Below are 16,312 nucleotides of genomic sequence, written 5' to 3' on the forward strand. Positions count from 1 at the left end.
TAGGTAATATTTTCATGTCTTTTTACTGTTTCTCCTCTCCCCCCAAGCTTGTTTCATAGGTATTTAGCATTCTTTTGCATATGGAAATAGAAAATGGAAGCTCAGAGTGATGTACATTAATAATGGTGAGACACAGGGCTGTTGGATGCTAAACCATTGCTCTATGAAAATCTGGGTCGAGGATGGGTAGATTAGGAGTTTGCAGTGCTTGTAAGGTCACGTCCCACATCTTGCATCTACACATCTGCTCCTAATTTAAAGACAAGTTTTTCTATTCAATTAATTCTCAAATAGGTGTCAAAGTCTTGTGTCTTGGGAAATTGCTCCTTAAGGGCTCTGATCCATATTTTATTAAACTCAAAGGCATGACTGGCCTAATGTTGCTCAGTTCTTTGTGAATCTGGGCAAATAACTAGAACAGATCATGGTTTTATAAACTTAAGTTTTTAAAATGGTGTTAATAGGTTATGTTTTATATAGGGATTTGGAAGCAATTATAAATTGCAAATGAGATGTTCTTTCTTGATTGCTCTTCTTTCAAAAATAGACTGATTTATTTAGTAGATGTCCTTCTTTGACCTCCAGTCCTCTTGGAAAGGAGCTATCTATCTATGCTGTACTGTTTTTTGTTGTGATACCTAGTAGAGTGATTGCTATAGCAGAGGGCAAGTGACACAAACAGATCTCTAAGGTTAGCCAAAGAACTGTCTCTTTCTGGAAACCTGTAGGTTTTGTTGCTTTTGTTGTTGCTTTGGACTTTTTTTCTTTGTTCTCCCTTCCCCTTCTCCCCTCCCTCTCCCTTTCCCCTCCCTCTCCCTTTCCCCTTCCCTTCCCTTCCCTTCCCTTCCCCCTCTCCCTTTCCCCTCCCTCTGCCTCTCTCCTTCCCTTTCCCTTTCCCTTTCCCTTTCCCTTTCCCTTCCCTTCCCCTTCCCCTCCCCTTCCCTTCCCCTTCCCTTCCCTTCCCCTTCCCCTTCCCCTCCCCCTCCCCTTCTCCCTCCCTCCCTCTCGCCCACCCTCTCTCCTTCCCTCCTCTCTCTCTCTCTTTCTTTCTTTCATTCTTTCTTTTTTGTCATGGAACTTGAACTCTGGGCCTGGATGCTATCCCTCAGCTCTTCAGCTCAAGACTAGTGCTTTACCACTTGAACTACAGCACTACTTCTGGTTTTCAGAGTGGTTTATTGGAGATAAGAGTCTCATGGACTTTTCCTGTCCTGGCTGGCTTTGAACCTCGATCCTCAGATCTCAGCCTCCTGAGTAGCTAGGATTACAGGTGTGAGTCACCAGCGCCCGGCTGGACTTTTCTTCTACTTAAGTATAACATCTATACAGAGAAGTGCACAAATGATACATCTGTTACTCAATAAATTATCACAAATGGAACCCAAGATGAAGAAACATAATCAGCTCTATTCCAGCAAGCACTGTTGTGCTACTTTCTGTTTGATAACCCCCACTGGCAACAAAGGAACCATTATTGTGATTTCTGACATCTCTGATTTATTTTGCCTGTTTTTGAATTTTATATAAACCGAGTTATATAATATGTGCTTCTTTTGTGTGATATCCTATATATTGTTAAACGTAGTTCTTAGCCATTTATTTTAGTGGTTCAGTTGTATAACAGTGATTTATTTATCCATTGTAGCATCAATGAATATTAGGTATTTTCTAGCCAGCCTTTATAAATAGTGTTGCCTTGAACCTTCTTGCATGTTTTGGGCTTTTTTGGATACACCTCATAGGGAAACTGTCAGAGTATGTATGTGTTCAGTTTTGGGGCTGGAATTGTAGCTCAGTGGTAGAACGCCTCTACCTAGCAATTGAATTGGGTCCTGGGTTTACTCCATAGCACTGCAAGAAAGGAATAAAAATGTGTTCAGCTTTAACAGATATTGCCACAGGATTTTCCAAAATGAGTTTATCAGTGTATCATCACTGTTTGTTCTGTATTGCCATATGTGGTATATCTTCTGTTTCTGAATTTAACTGTTCAGGTGACTGCATGGAATCCTGTGTTTTCACATGTAATTTCCTTCAAAATGATGGCAGGGTACTATTAACTCTACTTAGTTCTGTAATTATCTCTGTATTAGTACACCAACCATACAGTATGAAGGGCAGAAGGCTCCAAAATTGAACAGGTCTTGAGTTTCTGAGCCTGAGTTTCCTCTTTATGGAGACTTTTTTATGGAGATCTGGTATAGAAAATGCTCAACATAGCCTGGCACCAGTGGTTCATGCCTGAAATCCTAGCTACTCAGGAGGCTGAGATCTGAGGATCATGGTTCAAAGCCAGCGCAGCGCGTGCAGGAAAGTCTGTGAGACTCCTATCTCCAATAAACCACTCAGAAAACCAGAAGTGGCACTATGGCTCAAGAGATAGAGTTTAGCCTTCCGCTGAAGAGCTGAAGGACAGCGCCCAGGCTCAGAGTTCAAGCCCCACTACCAACAAAGAAAAAGAAAATGCTGAACATAATGGAAAGCTTTAGCACAGTGCTTGGCATGGAGTACATGCCCTACACATCTGGGCAATATTTGTACAGTTGTTAGTATTTAATATGCTATGTTATGTAGTGTTATTTTAATCATCTTAATAATGGATTTTTAAAGTGATTCTCTTGACATTGCTAGGCATTTTTTTCTTTTTTTTTGTCGGTCATGGGGCTTAAAACCTTAGCCTGAGCTCTTCAGCTCAAGGTTAGCGCTCTTACCACTTGAGCCACAGTGCCACTTCCGGTTTTCTGGTGGCTAATTGGAGATAAGAGTCTCTCGGACTTTTCTGTCCAGGCTGGTTTTGAACCGTGCATCTCATATCTCAGCCTCCTGAGTAACTAGGATTACAGGCTTGAGCCACTGGCACCCGGCTTGCATGCAGAGTCTTTAGGTATAAACATAAAAAATAAATATGACAATATCTGCCATATTTCTTGGATATCTTATTATCAGGAATAAGGTTGTTGGAATTCACAGAGTCATTAGGAAGGTGACTTCATATCATTTTGAAATGTCTTTACCTTTAAGGAAAATATCTAGATTTGGATAATTCAATATAAACTCAAGGCTTAAAAAAACTTTTTCTAAGTAAATTTGAACTGGAATATGGTAGTTTCTGCAACATTTCTCCCTCAAGCTTTCCAGTAAAAGAAGAGCAAAGAAACATTGGTAGCATTTGTTTCTGGCAAGTTTTAATAAAGGAAATGATGCTTCAGTAGCATTGGATAGTTAATTTCCCCAGGTCATCATTGAATAAAGAGATACAACCTTAGGAACTGAAAGATAAGTTGTGATCTGAACAAAAATGACGTACTTTGAAGCAAGAAAGAGACTTATGGGTATGAGCCCTGATATCCCAGTTCTTGCATCTGGCCAGTGTGAGGAAGAACTCCAGTATCTTTGACTTGTATGACAGTATGGAAGGTTTGAGCAGTGTGCAAATAAATTCTTGATGTATCTTAGCTAATATCTTTAAAGTAAAAGAAAAAAAATAAAAGAAAAAAATTTTAAAAAATAGATCATATTCAGCTCACTTCATTACTTTTTTTTTTTTTGGTCCGGTCGTGGGGCCTGAACTCTGGGCCTGGGCACTGTCCCTCAGCTCTTCAGCTCAGGGCTAGCGCTCTACCACTTGAGCCACAGCGCCACTTCCGGCTTTTTTTCTTTTTGCTTATGTGGTGCTGAGGAATTGAACCCAGGGCCTCAGGCATGCAAGGCAAGCGCTCTACCACTGAGCCACCTTCCCAACCACCTTCCCACTTCATTATTCTTGTTACCCCTTCCCACTTTTTAAACTTTCTTACAAATTCTTAGTTTCATTATGTCCTTTTAATTTTTTTCATTATGTCCTTTGCATATGTGTATGAAGTATACTTCAATCATATTATATCCTCTATCTTCTCTTTCCTCCCTCCCATTGGCTCGCCCCTGACTATAGTCCATCTTTTATATTTTTTAGATCTAGATTCTGCATATGGGAGAAAATATGCAATATTTGTTTTTTCTGAATCTGGCTTATTAATAGTGAATAGTTCCATCTATTTTCTTTTCATCCATTTTCTGCACATAACTTGATTTCATTCTTTATAGTGGAATAATATTTTGTCTATATACACACACAATTTCTTTATCAATTCCAGATGAATTGATAAAGCGCCTAGGATGTTAGACACCTAGACTGATTCATAACTTGAAATGGCAGCCCTCAAGAAAACAATGTCAAATGCTGGTCAGGCTGCAGGGAAAGAGGAATCCTTATACACTGTTGGTGGAAATCTCCATAGTGAATTCCATAGCAGTTGCACTAATTTACATTTCCACCAAGTATGTGTGAGGGTTCCCCTTTCCCTGCATCATTGCCAGCATTTGCTGCTTATTTTCTTGATGATAGCCATTCTGATGGGAATGAAATGGAATCTGTTTTTGTTTGTATTTTCTTTGTGCTTATCCAACTTTTAAAACAGTATTTAAAGGTAAATTTAGCCTCATTATATTCTAGTGAATGTGTTGGTTAGTTAATGGACAATATCGTAATGTATTGTCTAGAAAATGACTTAGCAAACAACATACTTCCTGAAAAAGTTGAACTGCCTAACAATTATGAATAACAATGGTGACATTCTATGCTGTGATGTATGAACTGTTCGGTGTAGTTGAGAAATTTTTTATTTTGATAAGAGACTCAATACCATATTTCATCAGACGAGTTTTCTAGTGTGTGTGTGTGTGTGTGTGTGGTATTAGGGTTTGAATCATGACTATGCTTGCTAGGCATTTCTGATACCTAACATCTCAAGATACTTATTAAATTCAATGGTATGTCATAGTTTGGCAGCATTTTTTTCCCTAGTGGCACATAAAGTGACATTGTATCTTATAATAGATGATGCATTAGATTTGATGAAATTCAGTAAAATATAGAGTGACAGTTTGAATCTGAAAACTCCAGGCTAGATGATTCTAAGTTATGTACTATGGCTCCCTGGCAGTTCCTAGGGAATTAGCCTGGTTCACACAATGGGGTTTAAATTGGATTTCAGATGTAGAAAGAAAGCACTCTGCTTTTTTCTTTCTATCTTTTTTTTTCTTTTTTGCCCCGGGGGGGGGGGGGCGGGGGCTGGGGGAAGCTTGGAGGTGGTTCTTATCCTAGGGCTTGAGCTTAGGGCCTGGGTGCCTGTCCCTTGACTTTTCTTTGCTCAAGGCTAGTGCTCTACCACTTGAGTCACAGCTGTGCTTCCAGCTTTTTGGAGCTTATTGTAGGTAAGAGTTTCACAGTTTCCTGCTCAGGCTGACTTCAAACTGTGATTGGTCTTCAGATATCACCTCCTGAGTAGCCCAGATTACTGGTGTCACCCACCAGCACTAGCTGCTAACACTTTTAAAAACAAGAGGGGCTGGGAAGGTGGCTCAGTGGTAGAGCGCTTGTCTTGCATTCTTGAGGCCCTGGGTTCAATTCCTCAGCACCACATAAGCAGAAAAAGCCAGAAGTAGTGCTGTGGCTCAAGGGGTAGAGGGCTAGCCTTCAGCTGAAAAGCTGAGGGACAGCACCCAAGCCGAGTTCAGGCCCACAACCGACAAAAAAGAAAGAAAGAAAGAAAAAACAAGAAAATCCCAGCTTTAAAGGTCCTTCCATTTTATTTTCACAATGTATTACACATGAGCACTTTTTATTCTGTGTACTATTCTGATATTGCAGGTATGTAGACCCACTTAGGAAAACTGCTACTCACTCAGATATGACCTCTGTCAGTAGTATACATCTTTACAGTTTCCTGAGGTACTTACACATATTTACATATTTACACCATGTCAATATATTATCAGCCATAGATGGCATCATTGTATGAACTAGCTTCAAAAGTTTGACATTGTTTTTGTTTTATGTTCTACCCACTTTGGCACTTTTCCTATGTTACTACATAATAAAAAGTCTATGTTATTTTGATAGTGGCTATGTTAATATTCTACCATAGGAATGGCCCAAGTATTCTATGCATTTTATCCATGAAGAATAAGTCAGATAGTAATTAGTTAGGTTGCATTTAGAGGAACTTGGCCTTCTTATTTCCTGTGAATGGGTTTTTATTGTTCTTTTGGTGTTTTTACTGTGCTTTTATAGCCACATAATTGCAAATCAATACCTTTTGTTCCATCTTGCTTACATAAAGCCAAACCATTCCACTTGGAAATTAAACTCTCTTCTTTCTGTATTGTCATCACCTTTTCTCTTCACTCTAGACTGGTTTTGTTGAAAGTTCCCGTTATACCCCTTCTCCATTAACTAGAAAGGGACAACTTTTTGGGGGGAGGAGAAGGAAGGTGTCGGTCATTGGGTTTGAACTCAAGGCCTAGGCACTGTCCCTGAGCTCTTTTGCTCAAGGTTAGTTAGCACTCTGCCATTTTGAGCCATAGCACCACATCTGGGAAAAGGTTTTTATGTACCTCTACTTAGGCCTTGTTCAATAGTAGGTGCTAAGTAAAAGTTTGATGTTCCTCCTGCCATACTCCTACCTCCCAGAGTGGCTGATTTGGAAAGGCTTTCCTCTATTTGAGAAGCCTATTCTCAGTCCATTCTCTGGGAGGCTGCTGTTTCTCCTCACACTCCAGACTCCTGGTAAGCCCCTCATTTTCTCTCTGGCCCTGACTTTCTGGTCTGTTATTTCCAGCTCCTGTTGGCCACTCCTGTCATCCTATCCTAGTTGTCCCTACTGTGGTTTGGTCACCTCCTCCTCCCCTCCCCCCTGTGCAGGGAAACCAAGAGGTGTTTGGAATGCTACTCCACACAGCATACTGGCACCCACTTTTCCTCAGATGCCCTGGCTGTGGCATTCCTCTGCTGAGGAATGTTTGTGTACACATCCTGTTGATGGGTAACTGGCTCATGTGTACTGAAATAGCAGCTTGGAGGGCAAGTGAAGGAGACCTACTTTTCAAAACAAGAGCGTTAGGCAAAATTAATTTAAATGGAAATTTGACGCCGGCAAGCCAAATACGTTTTAAGTGATTAATTTTAAAAATTAGATTTTTTTAGTACTGGAAAACATTCGTGCAGACTATTCAGGATAGCTGAACAATGGTGTCCTCAAGTACCTTACTGCTGTCCTTTTCCTTCCTCCTGACCCCTGCTTAGGTTGCTGGCTTGACAGGTATGATACTTCCTTCTTTAAACGGATGGAATCTTTAGCTTTTGGTAACTCTAATTAGAAAGGTGGCTGTCTTATAGAACAATCCTCAACAGTGTTATTATTTAGAGAATAGATCACAGTAGAAAATGTGCTGGCCTGTGTTATAAAAAATTAGATGAGACTTTCTAGACAGCACAAATTAAAACATCTTGTTTCTTCAGCATCCGTATATATGTGTGTATGTATATATATGTGTTTGTATGTATAATTGTGTGTGTGTCTATTGTTGTTCAACATCATAATCGTTTTATTTCTTTGTAAAGTAACAGCAGCAAACAGGTACTGGCCACGAGTTGGGCACTCTTAAGTCTTCCCTGCTTATTTCTTACAGTAGTGCTGTGAGGAAGTGCAGTTGACTTCTCTCTCACTAGGTTCCACATCTGTGAAGTTAACCAATCACTTACCAAAAATGAGGAGAGAAAAATTATGTCTGCAGCAAACATGTGTGGACCTTTTTCTTGCCATCATTCTCTAAACAATACAGCTATTTACATGACATTTACATTGTATGAGGTATTATAAGTCACCTAGAGATGATTTAAAGTATGTGCCTAAGTTTTGTGCAAATTTTATTTAAAGCACTTGAGCATCTGCAGAAGTTAGTATCTGCAGGGGATCCTGGAACACTGCCCCATTGATGCAGAGAACAATGTACTATTTTTCTCTCCATTTAATCTTTATCCCAAACCTGTAGAGTCAATGTCATTTTTATTCCCATTTCATAGCTAAGAAGCTGTGCTTAAAAGCACCAATGTGCTTAAGTTAACAGCTAGCAAGAAGTGGAGCCAGTGGCCCATGCCTGTAATCCTAGCTACTCAGGAGGGGGTAGGGGTTGTTGAGCTGGGATTTCTAACCACCACTCTCCCCTGTGGTGATGTCTTCCCAAGTAGGAAGTAGGTAAGCAGGTTAGAATGTGACAAAGATCACAGGAGTCAGACCTGCTGTAGTGAACTTAGTATATGGCTTCGTCTTTCTACGGATGTTCATATGTAAAATGTATATAAAATATCTACTTCATAGAGTTGTGGAGTTAATACATGGGAATTCAGACAGTGCTGGATACATTGCAAATGCTCAATAAGTGTCATTATTTTTTTTTGTCTCTGGATGCCTCCACTTACACAAGACTCACAAGATGGCTGCTGTATTCAAGGGTAAAGAGAGAGGAAGAAGGCTGAAAGCTCATGCTAGGCTCTTTTTCCCTCTTCCACCCCCCCCCCCCCCTTTATATAAAAAAAACAGTTCTGAGCCAGGTGCTGATGGCTTACGCCTGTAATCCTAGCTACTCAGGAGGCTGAGATCTGAGGATCACAGTTCAAAGCCAGCCCAGGCATGAAAGTCCGTGAAACTCTTCTCTCCAATAAACCACTCAGAAAACCAGAAGTGGCGCTGTAGCTCAACTGGTAGAGCACTAGCCTTGAGCTGAAGAGCTGAGAGACAGCACTCAGGCCCAGAGTTCAAGCTCCATGACCGACCCAAAAAAAAAAAAAAAAAGTTCTGAGAAGCAGAATCTGTCTCCAAAGAAGCTAGCATACTTGTCTCCATTCCTGACTGTAATGGAGGTGGGAAAAGTTACACCAGTGACATATACGAGCCACCTCCTGGGCCTACTATGAAGGTTTATAGAATCTGTAGTCTAACTGGTATCACTTCAGGTATCTTGAGATTTGCTGCAGTGAGAATACTTTTATCAGAGACACCAGCATATGCTACCCATGGTCCTCTTCCCCCGGAGCTAGTTGTTGAAAACATACTAGCACACCCAGAAGTAAGGAATGCTTGGACCATTTGTACATAACAGGCAGACATAGTCTAACAGGCTCTTGTTGACTACCCTGTATCCATGTCCCTGTACTGATAATTTTGTATGGCTTAAGAATGATGTTATGAGAAACTTAGATAAAAACTTCCCTACCTCTGCTCAGGTCTATTTAACTTCATGTGCTGGCCTGAAAGGTGACAAGGAATAGAAGTAAGAAACAAGGAATGAGAATAGACATTGATTGGGTCAACCAGCTAGCAGCAGCTATTGGAATCAGTAAACTGCGTGCGTGTGTGCGTGTGTGCGTGCGTGCGTGCGTGTGTGTGTGTGTACCAGCTTATTTTTTTACTCAAAGCTAGTATTCTACCACTTGAGCCACAGTTCCACTTCCAGATTTTTGGTGGTTAGTTGGAGATAAGAGTCTCATGGACTTTCATGCCCTGGCTGGCATTGAAGCACAATCCTCAGATCTCAGCTTTCTGAGTAGCTAGAATAATAGATGTGAGTCACCAACACCCAGCTTGCTTATCTTCTTTTAATGCCAGTGGTCACTGAGGATAAGAGCTGAGGGGAACCTCTTGGGACCCTTTCATTTGACTGATGGGAATCTAAGGCTCCAGGAGGATGTATTTTTCTCTGCCAGGGATGGCATCCTCTGGCCTGCTGCAGGCCATATAAGGCCCACAAAAATCATTGGTATATGACAGGACAGACCCATATGTTTCTTGTATGCTTCTTATCCTTTGCCTGTATCCTGCCTGTATTGATAATTTTGTATGGGCTAGGAATGAGGTGGTAAATCTTCATATGGCCCTTGGCAGAAAAGGTTTCCCACCTCAGCTAGAACCAGTGAGAGAAGTCACCTTCCTGGAATCCCAGTGTCCTTCATACAGTGTTAATTCTCTAGAACCAGTTTAAACACTCCTTTCTGCTGCCTGCCCCTAGTCTCTAGTATACTACACTCATATTCACTCTGATCTTCCTTTTATAACTTTCATGTTTCTGTATGTAACTCTTCCCAGAAGATAGCAAACTCTTTAGGGGAGGTGGGGAGCGAGCTCTGTCGGCTGATTTCTTACCCCTGCATGGATGGGTATACACACCTTGTGCATCTGAGTTAATGGCTTTTACACTGACTTTACCATCTTCAGACCCAGAAAATGAATCAATAACTGTTACTTTAATGTGGACTTAAGTTAGGAATGTCAGCTTAGCAGAGACTAAAGCCTGTAATCCTATCTTTTGGGGAAGAAATGGGGCATCATTGTTTGAAGCCAATCTGGGGTGGTGCGGGTTGGGGAGAGGAGGGCTTGAGACTCCAACCTACGGCTGCATGCAGTGGTGCATGCCTGTCATCCCAGCTATGTGGTTGAATAAACACATGTTGAACTAGGATTGTGGCCCATGCCAGCCTAGACATAAAACAGACAAGACAGTCTCTTATTTGATAGAATACCTATGTTATCAGGTGTAAGTCCCAGAGTTCAAAACCCCAGTACCACATCATGGATGGATGGATGGATGGATGGATGGATGGATGGATGGATGGATGGATACATACATCTGAACCCAGTATTATGATGTTAATGGTTCAGTTTCCTTAGCTGTCTGTGCTATAGTTGATGGAAACAGGAGTTCCACTGATAAAAGCAGTAGCCTCACTGGTATAAAGACATGGGAGGAAGCCCTGATAGGCAGAGAATGAAGCTGAATGCTGGAAGGATGTGCCTTTCCAGAAATTGTCGTTAGGTCATTAGAAATGCTTATCAAGCCTCCTTTTTGTGGTTGATACAATTCTTGTCATCTCTATTTAAAAGTACATAGATATTTTCTATAAAAATAAGTGGAGATGGAGGTTATAAAATGAGGGAAAGCAATAAGCAAAGAAAAGAGGTATAAAACAGAAGCTGAGGATGGTTGTAGTGAATTCTAGTGAATGTGGGGTTGGTGATAGTAGGAGGTGCTTCACAGGGTGAATTTGGAGAGAGGGTCTCTGCACTTTCTGCTGCTCTCTGTGGAGAATTTTTCTCCCAGGTAGTCACAGGAGCAGTGTCTTAATCTGTTTTCAGGCCTTTATTCAAAGCTATAAGGAGGCTTCCCTGAACCACTCTAATTAGACGGAGCACACCTGTGTGCCTCATCCCCTTTCCTACTTCATTTTTCTTGACATGCTTGTTACAGTTGACCAAAGTATATTGTTTGATTATTTATCTTTCTTGGTGACTCTCTTCATAAGCATACACGCTCCTTGAGTACAGGGATTTCTGTTGTCCTGTGCCCCCTCAACATCTAGAACAGAGCTTCTGTATGTATTTGTCATAGACTCAGTCCTAGATAGCAGTCATAGAAAACTCAGTTATAGACAACAGTCCTATTGGATTGAGCAATAAGAATTTGTTCTGGAGGCTGGGAAGTATATCATCAAGGTGAGGGTTCTCTTTCTGTCTGACAGCCACCTTCTCACTGAATCACTAACATGATATATAGAGGGCTGATAATGATTCTTCTTTCTTCTCCCTGCCTCCCTCCCTGTCTTCCTTTCTTTTCTTTTCTTTCTCTCTCTCTTTCTCTTCTTTTCCCCTCTCCCTTTTTTCCTTTCTTCTCCTTTTTTTTAAATAGGAAAACTATACAAGAGATTCTTCTTTTATTTTTTAATTAATCCAGTCTTGTACCTGGTCTCTTGTTGTATTCATGGTAAGAAAAATGTATTTTATTGATGCTGTGAAATAAATATTTGAGGAAATTTTGACTAGGAAATTGAGTCCTCGTGTTTCTGTTGAAGACAGATACATTTCTGTGATCTTTTTTTTTTTAATTTTTATTTTTTCCATTCATGGTCCTTGAACTCAGGGCCTGCATACTGTCCCTGAGCTTCTTTTGCTCAAGGCTAGCACTCTACCAGCGCATTCTGTGATCTTTTTAAAAAATTTCTTCACATGCTGAGTACTGTTCTTGACCAATTCTATACTGCCTTTATCCACAGCCAAGTTATGTCAGTGATGTGGGGCCCCCTGGTCGAAGCTCTCTGGATAGCATTGAAATGGCCTATGCCCGGCAGGTAAGTGCTGTGCTCAAGTAAGATTAATACAGCAAGATCCTGTGGGCTTTGGAGGAGTCAAAGAGAACAACAGTTTTATGTGAAAGTCAAACCTGAAAGCAAGTTGTGATTTTTTTGTTTTTGTTTTTTGAAGGACTGGTTAATATTTTACCATATATGGCACTGGAGACTTCTATTAAATAGAATAATAGAGTGACTCACATTTGATGTGGGGAAATTGCAATTTGCCCTCTCCACTGGCCAGGGTATCCCATTTTACACTGTTAACAATAGCTGCATTTAAAATAAAGCTGAATAACTTCATTGAATAGCAAATCAAGTTCTGTATTAACTGAATAACCTGGTCAGCTGATGGTAGAGTTAAAAATCCTTCTTTCACCACTTGTTGAAAGAAATGTTCTAAATGCTTTTTGGCCTTGGCAAGCAAAGTATCCTGAGCACTACTTGGTATTGTTGTCTTGAAGAAGCTCCTGGTACATTGGGGATCATGCTTCGCTTGTTGAATATGACCATATGATAGATGAATTACAGGCATCAGCCTCCGGGGCCCACCTTCTGTTTGCATTTAATTTTTCTCTTTTTCTTAAATCTCCTGTACATCAATACCTTTAAGTTCAACATTTATTATATGGCCAACTCCATCCATTGCCATGGCCACCATCAGGAGGCCAGCCCAATGGAATTGTAAATGTCTGAGGAGAGAAATGATGTCATGTTTACATCTTCAAAGACTAAAGCTTCATAGTACTTAACAGCATTTAGGACTCTGTTTATCTGTCTGTCCCTTCCAGAGGAGAATGAATCCTTAAGTACCTGTATTGAACACAGCATATTACAAAGGGAGACACCTAAGAACCACACACTATTGAGTGTATAAACATTGCCTTAGAGGTTAAAAACACTTCATTTAGCCTCTGTAACAGCCCTGGAAACTAAATGAAATTATTTCTATTAAGTAGAGGAACTTCAGGTCCAGTGGGGTCATGATTTGGCTAACCTCGGTGCTCTGGGCAATACTTCCTTAGTATAGCAAGGACTTCAGATACAGGGTGAAGACTTCCATAGGAGTAGAACTTACTAATTTTTACCATTATCACTTTAGTACTTTAAAAGCAAAATCCAAAGTAATAATGACCTTTCCTCTTAAATCCCTCCCTTCCCTCCTTTTGTATCTTCTTCCTTTTTATGCAGTGTTTTTACCTAAGGAGCAGAGATTCTTTCCCAGAGAAATGAATATTGTAAGTGAATAGCAAATATCTGTGGAGGGTGCCTGTGACCTGGTCCCTTTCTCAGTCCATGAGCCTTGGATCTGGAGTCATTTGCTCATTTGACCCAGGCTTTGGCATAATTTTTAGGAAGCAGTATAGTGTCGTGCCCCCCTCTCCCCCCCCCGCCCCCCCCCCCCCCCCCCCAGTCATGGGGCTTGAACTCTGGGCCTGGGCGCTGTTCCTCAGCTCTTCAGCTCAAGGCTAGCACTCCACCAATTGAGCCACAGTGCCACTTCCAGTTTTCTGAGTTGTTTATTGGAGATAAGAGTCTCATGGGCTTTTCCTTGTCTTTGAACCTTGATCCTCAGATCTCAGCCTCCTGTGTAGCTAGGATTACAGGTGTAAGCCACCAGCATCCAGCCAGTATAGTGTCTTATATTGCCAGTTTCTTCATTGCTCCTTGCCCCTTAAAGATACATAGAGGAGTGTCAGAGCACTCCTGTCCCAGGGCCACCTTGCACCTATTCTTTGGGTGTTTGGAAGGCTGGGGTACCAGTTAGCTTGGGTATGTTGCCCACAGAGCAGGAGAGCCAGCCCTGTGGACAGCCCAGCCACAGAAAGAAGGAAGAGAAAGTTGGCAGAAGCTTCTACTGACTCTTTGTTGGCATCAGAACTACTTCAGGATGTCTTAAGAAGAATAAAAATAGAAATTGTGCCATTTATTTTGCTTTCCATCATTTCAGATTTATATCTATAATGAGAAGATTGTGAATGGGCACCTGCAGCCTAACCTCGTGGACCTCTGTGCTTCTGTGGCAGAGCTGGATGATAAGGTAGCGCCAGAGCTATTGAGTGAAGTTGGGTGTTCAGAGGGGATTAGCAGTTCACTGACTTGGCTGAAATGTTCTGAGGAAACACTCTCTTCTATATGATACAATATTAACTATTTCTCCGTTTTCTTTTCCTAAGGCTCAGGGTGGGTTTTGCTTGTTTGTTTTTATTATTTCTTTAAAATTGATCTTCAAATTGGCCAACCAGGGTCAATTAAGTTGTAAGAGTTCTAGAGCTGTTTGCTTTCCAGGCCTGTTGGGCTCTGACTACTTGGTCAGGAGTTTCCCTCCGCAGATAGACTAACTTCAGGGGTTCTTTAAGGAGGGCTGAAATGCAGGATGTAGTTTATGCTAGCCCCTTGAACTTGACTCATGTGAGATCTTTATCCCTACCCTCAAGAACCAAGGTTTAGGTGTCTAGGGAAAGGTAGGGAGGGAAGGATTAGGGGAATAAGCATCTATACCCAGATTTTTTTTGGTCATTTTTCTCAAAAATGCATCTGGCTTTTCTTAAAAAGTAAAATATAAGGAAATAAAAAATAAAGATCTTCCTTTCTAAAGAAGAAAAGGAATTCAGCAGTACCTTACCACCTAGAGCAAGTCACATTGCTGTAATTCTGTAGCTTTCGTGTTTGAGGGAAACCTTGAGAACAGACTTTTCTCTTGTTTTCAAAAAAAGTGTAAACTGTGTTTCTACAATAGCTGCTTGAGAAAGGCTCAGGAAACCCTTTTGAGGAGAAATTGATAGCTAAGAGGACTCTGGGGAGAGCAAGGGGCTGCTGTGTGGGGTATACAAAAGAAAGAATGCTGTGCCTTCCAGGAACGGGCTTTTGAAGGGAGTAAGTAGGTGGTTGTGACACAACATGGGTTAGAGCGGTGGCCCTGGAGAGTCTCTGGAAAGACAAAAACCTATATTATTTAGGTTAAACTCATACTTTAAGCCTTGGGAGACTTAAATACCCTTCTAAGGACTGAAAATCGGCACTTGTGTTTAAACTCCCATTGCTCTGGACAATCTTAAATGTGTTGGCTTTTTCTTAAGGGCTGACCCACTGAGATTCAGTGTTCCTGTTGCTTTATGTGTCAGTAACTATGTAGGTGGTTATGTCAGATTGGAATGGTAACTGGTCTGAAAACCAGCTCAGGGGAACGTGGGGCATGATCATCAGTGGACAGAACACTGATGGCTGGCAGGGCTCTTCGGCACTGAACTTGGGCTCTCATACAGAAAACATTTACCTCACCCCTCTCTTCATCTTGCCACTGTTGAGGTCAGAGTATTCTAAGCCAAATAATTTTACTAGCTCTGAAGCTTTTGTCACATGCAGTCTCATTTATGTACAGAGCATCTCTGACATGTGGACCATGGTCAAACAAATGACAGATGTATTATTGGCACCGGCAACTGATGCCCTGAAGAGCCGCAGCAGTGTGGAGGTGCGCATGGAGTTTGTTAGGCAGGCCTTGGGATACCTTGAGCAGAGGTAAGGCAGCCATTACACAGCATAGCTGGCTATCTAAATCCCCTGAGGTCAACTGTTTCTCTGGCTTCAGTAGTCCTAGGGCAGAGTGTGCTGTAGCTGGTGTAATTTAAACAGATTGACTAAGCCTGAGAGGTAATTCTGTGCTTAGAAACATTTCTCCATCAGGTCTGTTTGTGTAGTGTTTTTAGATCTCATATGGATAGAAGAATTTAGATGCAGACATTTGCACAAAAGAATACACATTTAAATATAAAGAACTTTATGCATTTTATGCAATTCAGAAATAGAAATACCTTGCCTTTAAATGATTTTCAGAAATAGCTATTCCTTTTATTAATAGATTGACTATATAATGAATGTTATATTCAAAGTTAATAATCAGTGAGTATAAATAAAATTTCATACATCATCAAAAAAAAAGGGAAAGATTCATCCTTGTAGTCACATATGATACTATTTCCTTCCTTTGTAAATAGTGATGTTGCTTCATTGGGTGTAGGTGCTACATTTTGTTTGTGTATTCATCCACTAACAGCATCTTTACATTTTTAAAGGCTGTGAAGTTAACCTATAATAGACAATAGCCCTTCAAATCTTCAAATAAAAAAGATCTCTTGTGGAAGGTCACAGGAGAGCACAACATTGTTAGACTTCTCTTTTTCTTTCTCTTCTGTTTCTTTATATGGAGCTATTGTGAAGGCCTTAGGCTATAATCCCGTTTGCTGATGTGATTCAGCCATTACTCTTTAACTCTTGTTTTCTGCAGCATTTAAAGTTTTACTTCTAGCAATC

At 40.9% G+C, this 16,312-nt stretch overlaps 1 protein-coding gene across 2 annotated transcripts in view; it reads left to right on the forward strand.

Annotated features, from left to right (window-relative positions):
* Nup93 (nucleoporin 93) overlaps positions 1 to 16,312 on the forward strand; it is a 110,519-nt gene that overhangs the window by 76,428 nt on the left and 17,779 nt on the right. For both annotated transcript variants that reach the window (XM_042689958.1, XM_042689959.1), the window contains 3 exons: positions 11,924 to 11,998; positions 13,950 to 14,039; positions 15,381 to 15,520. In XM_042689958.1, the coding sequence (XP_042545892.1) occupies positions 11,924 to 11,998; positions 13,950 to 14,039; positions 15,381 to 15,520 (305 nt within the window). The remainder of the gene's footprint in view (positions 1 to 11,923; positions 11,999 to 13,949; positions 14,040 to 15,380; positions 15,521 to 16,312) is intronic.

This window comes from Dipodomys spectabilis, unplaced genomic scaffold (assembly GCF_019054845.1).
Source record: "Dipodomys spectabilis isolate Male_0828 unplaced genomic scaffold, ASM1905484v1 ptg000130l, whole genome shotgun sequence".
Lineage (NCBI taxonomy): Eukaryota > Metazoa > Chordata > Mammalia > Rodentia > Heteromyidae > Dipodomys > Dipodomys spectabilis.